The 6,000-nt window shown below is 31.9% G+C and overlaps 1 protein-coding gene across 1 annotated transcript; it reads left to right on the top strand.

Moving 5' to 3' along the window:
- The first annotated feature begins 2,312 nt into the window (after positions 1-2,312).
- LOC131633224 (UDP-arabinopyranose mutase 3-like) lies at positions 2,313-4,136 on the top strand. Its single transcript, XM_058903933.1, has 4 exons — positions 2,313-2,835; positions 2,917-3,167; positions 3,288-3,456; positions 3,538-4,136. Exons 1-4 carry the CDS (start codon positions 2,515-2,517, stop codon positions 3,877-3,879), a joined length of 1,083 nt encoding a protein of 360 aa, XP_058759916.1. The 5' UTR covers positions 2,313-2,514; the 3' UTR covers positions 3,880-4,136.
- The last annotated feature ends 1,864 nt before the right edge of the window (positions 4,137-6,000 follow it).

Genomic DNA, 6,000 nt, shown 5'->3' on the forward strand with positions numbered 1-6,000 from the left:
ATTGGTGATGGAAGGACCAACTGCAGAGCTTGTACTAGTAGGAAATGCTTGCACCGAACGTTGTGCTGATCGTGGAGGACGGGTGGGACAATCAGAGATAATATGGCCCCGCTGCTTGCAATAATTACAAAACTTCTTACTGCAACTCTGAGCAAAATGTCCAAATTGTTTGCAAGAGAAACATTGGACATGTCCAATATCACGACCTTTACCTCTTCTCTGAGGAGCATATGCAAACATAGCAGACTCAGAAATGACAACATCATGAGACATGGATCCTTGAGTAGCAAGACGTTGTTCCTCTCTGAGAAGTTCACCAACAAATGTATCTGAAGAAGGAACAGGATTCCTATTCAGCAAAGCACCTCTGACAACCTCAAATTCTGCACGAAGCTTCATGAGAAATTGATCTCGCATACTAGTATTGTAGACCTCTTGGACATCCGCGAGAGAACTCTTGGGAACCTCAACATGTATAATCGCAGAGTGTTCTGTCCATAAATTCAAAAAACCAGAATAATATTCTTGAACAGACAGATTGCCTTATTTGTAATTGGCAATGTCTAGCTCCAACTGAAAACGTTTGGCTGCATTGTCTAGGTTATAGATATGCTTCAAGTAGTTCCACATTTCTTTGGCAGTGGAAAAAGATCGCAAATTATTAATCATGTGAGGATCAATAGTACCGAGAATCCAAGTGATAATCTGAGCATCTTCTATTTCCCATGCATCTAAGTCAGTTGTCTCTAACGGTGCCAAAGAGACATCGTCCAAGTGACTCCATAATCCTTTCCCTTTGACATACATCCGAAACTGAAATTCTCAAACAAGATAATTCTTTCCTGTAAAACGAACACAAAAATGATCTATCTCTTCTTCGGAAGCCATAATGTCAGAGATGACTTAAGAACAATTTTGTTAACGTAACAATTTTGTTAACGTGAAACAAGAAACACCAACAGAACACTGAAGAAAATACTTGCCGACACCAAATCAACACCCCAATTCAGGATACTTGCCGACACCAAATCAAAACCCTAATTCAGAATACTTGTCGACACCGATACGATAACACGATCAAAGCAAACACGATTTGCAAACAAGGAGGAATAACAAAATTGTAACTTATGAGCACTACCAGAAACATGATTGTAAGCATCCGAGATTAGAATCACAATCTTGGAAGAGATTACCGAGAACCGAGATGATTTCAATTACCGAGAAACGAGATCTACCGAGACGATTTCAAGAGCGACCCAGTGGGGTGTCGCTGAATAAAGCCAAGATTAACTTAAAACTCACAAGTTTGATCGAAAACCTACTGATACCATGTCAAGAATTCTTGGCTTGATACTTTTCTCATTATTATTTCTCGTATATATAAAGGTTACAGGGTTATATCGGTAATTACACTAAATAAATACATTTAAACTAATTCTTATTCACATTCGTGTGGGTATATTGTTCAACCCATTCACACTATACACCTGTGCAAATATATAGTTCATTGAAGTGATTATACTATACACTTGTGTTGATATATAGTTAAGGGAAGGAGTTGTATACACCCGTGTAAGTTTAGAGTTTTCTTAGCTAGTTTGTAACTAAGTCTTTTTTAGTAGTTTAAACTAACTAACATATACTTAGTTAGTTAGACTCATTGTTTAACCAACAAACTATATAAATGCAATAAATTATATTGAGAATGAAAGACATATACCACAATTTATTACAATTTTAACTAGTTACTTTTGTTGTACAAAAAACTTGTAGCGTTCACGGCGACTGAATTAAAATAAAACAATTTTTTATGTCTTTTAAATTATTTTATCAAAACTAAAAAATTATAATTTTAATATTTCTTATCGGTGTATTTTGAGTCGAGAATCTTTTAATTAAAATTCACCACAGTCCATAGCTGAACAACAATCGCAACCGCAATTTAAAATTACGAAAGTAAGTTGCTTTGGAAAAAAACCAAAAACTGATTTTGTTCACAATCCTTGCACGTATATGTGTGCATTGTTAACAACTTCTTAGGACCACATTCTGTGATCGAGTGTTGGAATGGAAACTGCAGTGTCATGAATATTCCCCCACAAACGGTTAAAAAACCATGTAGAACTTGCAGCAGTCCTATTTAACCAATCAAAACAAGACAAAATTCCTTGACTGGAATCATGCCTAACAAAGTAACATTGATGTTTATGCAAAGTACTGTGCGTGACGTATTGCCTGAAATGTTCTCCTTAGTATTGGTTGTGTTCGGACAAAACAACAATATTCCCAAACCTCCAATGAATGACTATTCTGTGTGCATTTGGAGCGAACTAACAAACAGAAAATGACAGATGATAAATGTTTGGCACCATTCCTCATAAACGTTGACGCTACTATATACAACTAACCTTTGGCGATGACTTCAAAGTTCACATAATCTTCCTTCTACAAAACCCCCAACACAACAACACATTCCAACAACAATAAACCTTGTCTTTCTTCTCTCTCTTAACCATGTCATCTTCATCATCCGTAACACCGATTTTGAAAGATGAACTGGACATAGTGATTCCAACAATAAGGAACCTCGATTTCTTGGAACAGTGGAGACCATTCTTCCAACCATATCATCTCATCATCATACAAGATGGTGACCCTTCTAAAGTCATCAAAGTCCCTCAAGGCTTTGATTATGAACTCTATAACCGTAACGATATTAACCGTATTTTGGGTCCTAAGGCTTCATGTATTTCATTCAAAGACTCGGCTTGTCGTTGCTTCGGTTTCGCCATCTCCAAAAAGAAATACATCTTTACTATTGACGATGACTGCTTTGTATGTCTTCTTCACCTCACTTTCTTAAATCTTTGATTTCTATGTTTGTCTTTTGTCAGCTTTACTTTGTTTTTTCTTCAGGTTGCCAAAGATCCATCTGGCAAAGAAATTAATGCTTTGCAGCAGCACATTAAGAACTTGCTGACTCCATCAACCCCGTTTTTCTTCAACACTCTGTATGATCCATATAGAGAAGGTGCAGACTTTGTCCGCGGATATCCGTTCAGTCTCCGTGAAGGTGTTCCAACAGCAGTCTCTCATGGACTCTGGCTTAATGTTCCTGATTATGATGCTCCTACTCAGCTTGTCAAGCCTCTAGAAAGAAACACTAGGTATTTGTTTTGGTATCTCTGAGTCTACGTGTCTGTATTGTGTTTGGTGTCTATGATTGGGCAATTGCTTCATAGGTGATATACTGATAGGTTATTTTACATTATTGTTTTTCTTCTTAGGTATGTAGATGCTGTTTTGACAATACCAAAGGGAACTCTCTTTCCCATGTGTGGTATGAATTTGGCATTCAACCGTGATTTGATCGGCCCTGCATTGTACTTTGGACTCATGGGTGATGGCCAACCTATCGGTCGCTACGATGACATGTGGGCTGGCTGGTGCGCCAAGGTATTCCAAATTTCTATTCTTGTAAATCAATCATGTTATACATTGTATTAGACTTTGTGCTCACCACTAGACCCTTTGTAGGTGATAAGTGACCATTTGGGACTAGGAGTGAAGACAGGTTTGCCATATCTGTGGCACAGCAAAGCTAGCAACCCATTTGTGAATCTTAAGAAAGAGTACAAAGGAATATACTGGCAGGAAGAACTGATACCATTTTTCCAATCTGTTTCTCTTCCAAAGGAATGCACAACTCCTCAGAAATGCTACATTGAACTCTCCAAAAAAGTTAAGGCGAAACTCGGATTGGTTGATGACTATTTTAACAAGCTTGCTGATGCTATGGTTACTTGGATTGAAGTCTGGGACGAGCTTAACTCTTCTGAGGAAAAAACTCTTGCATTGCCTAATGGATTGGAAAAGTAGATTCTTGATATGAGGCTCTAGGAATAAGTTGTTATGCAGGGCAGAGGATATGGCTATATTTATCAATTTACTTTCTTTTTTTTTTCTTTCTTTTATTAGAACACTAATGATGTTTGAATGTGTCTTTATTTGTATTGTTTTATATATCATTTCTTCAGATTATTAGACTACTGTTAAATTTCAAATTTAATAGTGAGATTATTGCTTTGGGAGTGTTTTGCCAAGTTTGAAGTTTTTACCTTTGATTGTTAATGTATTGATCTTCCATCCCCACCTTCTTACATATTATTTTCACCATGTTAACTCTCTTTACTAAAGGAGCAGTGGAAGAACTCAAGTTTCAATTGTTCAATCAAACATTCAACATGCTTACATCTGAATACTCTAGTTTCACACAACTCCGAACACAAAGGGCACATGCATCAGTAATTAGTAAACGGTCACCTTCTTCATTTCTTTGAAAACTAGACCGCTATCCGCGCGATGTCTGAATTAGTTTTATTAAATTGTTATCGATAAATATATTTGTATTGATATTTTATTTTGAGTTTATTTTTTAATCATGTTCAATACAATCAATTTAAAAAAGTGAGTAAAAATCTTTAATATAATATAATATATTATAAACATATTTAATACTATGAATTTAATATGGTAATATAACTTTTTATTCATTAAATTGATTTACATCATATCAACATTTTCATGAGTCGTTGTCATTTTTTCAATTGAATTTAAATTAATAATAAATTCAATCACATATTATCAACAAAATATATAATATTATTTAATTATAAATCCAATATAAATTAACAAAAAAAAAAAGAAAATTACAATTATGGGCTTAATACTAATATGTGTAGATATGCACTTCAACTATTTATCTATTGAATCCATATTTATAAATTTGTATCACAGCAATTTTTTAACTACTATTTTATTTATTTTATAACTATTTAATTTTAAACTTTAATTAATAATTTGATTTAAAAACATTTTTCAAAGGTAATTCGTTAAATGAATGCCAATAAGATAAAAATATTTTAAAATACTTTTTTATTCATTAACATTGTATTATGTATCGTCATCATTATAATCATTATAATGTGTATTAGTTATAATTTCAATGACTATTAAAATGTTAATGAAAGAAAATAAAATTTTTAAATGGTAAGAATTAAATTTTAAAGAATAAGGAAATTTATGAAATGAACAGTTCAATTTATAGTTAAGTAAAAAATTCAATACTTTATAGTCAATTAAGAAATAGAAGAGATATTATTCTCTCACATGATATATTGTATTTTACTTTTTATTTGAGAGATGTTTTTTGATGAGGTATAAAGAAATATAAATTTTATATTATAATATTTAAATTTAAATATAAAAATTATAACATAAATGTATTATAAGTTTATAAGAGTATTTGGTGTATTATAAGTTTATAAGGGTATTTGATGTAATTATAACATAACTGATAATGAAAGAGAAAAAAATTAATATGTTTTATGTTAAAAGACATTAAAATATTGACCTATTTAAATGATAAATAAAAGTGAGAATTATAGAAAAATGAGATTATAAAAAGTGAAAATTTAAAGGTTAAAATTAAATTTTAAAATCAAGTAAATAAATGAAGGCACAATTTTTTTATAAATTAAAATAAGAACTATTAAGATGAGAATTAAATATTTCATTAAAAAAATTAATAATTAAAAGTTATAAAAGTTAATAAAAAATGTTTTCAAAAAGTAGATATTTTTTATAATCACAATCTTAGTAGATAAGATTTTATATCGTCATTTTGTTAATTTTTATTATATAATAAAATAATACATAAAATCCATTAAAATTAGTCATATTAGTATATTAGTATATATATTTAATGAAAAACATAAAATTTTAAATCATATACTCTAATAAAAATAACACATTTTTGCTGTTTCTCTAAAGTTGACATGCATTTTGTTAAAACAAACTCAGCAGGATCATGTTGAAGAGAATGCAGTTTACTAATTTCAACATGTCGAACAAGATGTCTCAACATGTCTGGTTTGACATCTTAACTGCAGGAGCTGATATTTCAAGTGGACCGCGTTTTAATTGCTACAGTATCTTATG

The sequence above is a fragment of the Vicia villosa genome, unplaced genomic scaffold (assembly GCF_029867415.1).
Source record: "Vicia villosa cultivar HV-30 ecotype Madison, WI unplaced genomic scaffold, Vvil1.0 ctg.001098F_1_1, whole genome shotgun sequence".
In the NCBI taxonomy this organism is placed as follows: domain Eukaryota; kingdom Viridiplantae; phylum Streptophyta; class Magnoliopsida; order Fabales; family Fabaceae; genus Vicia; species Vicia villosa.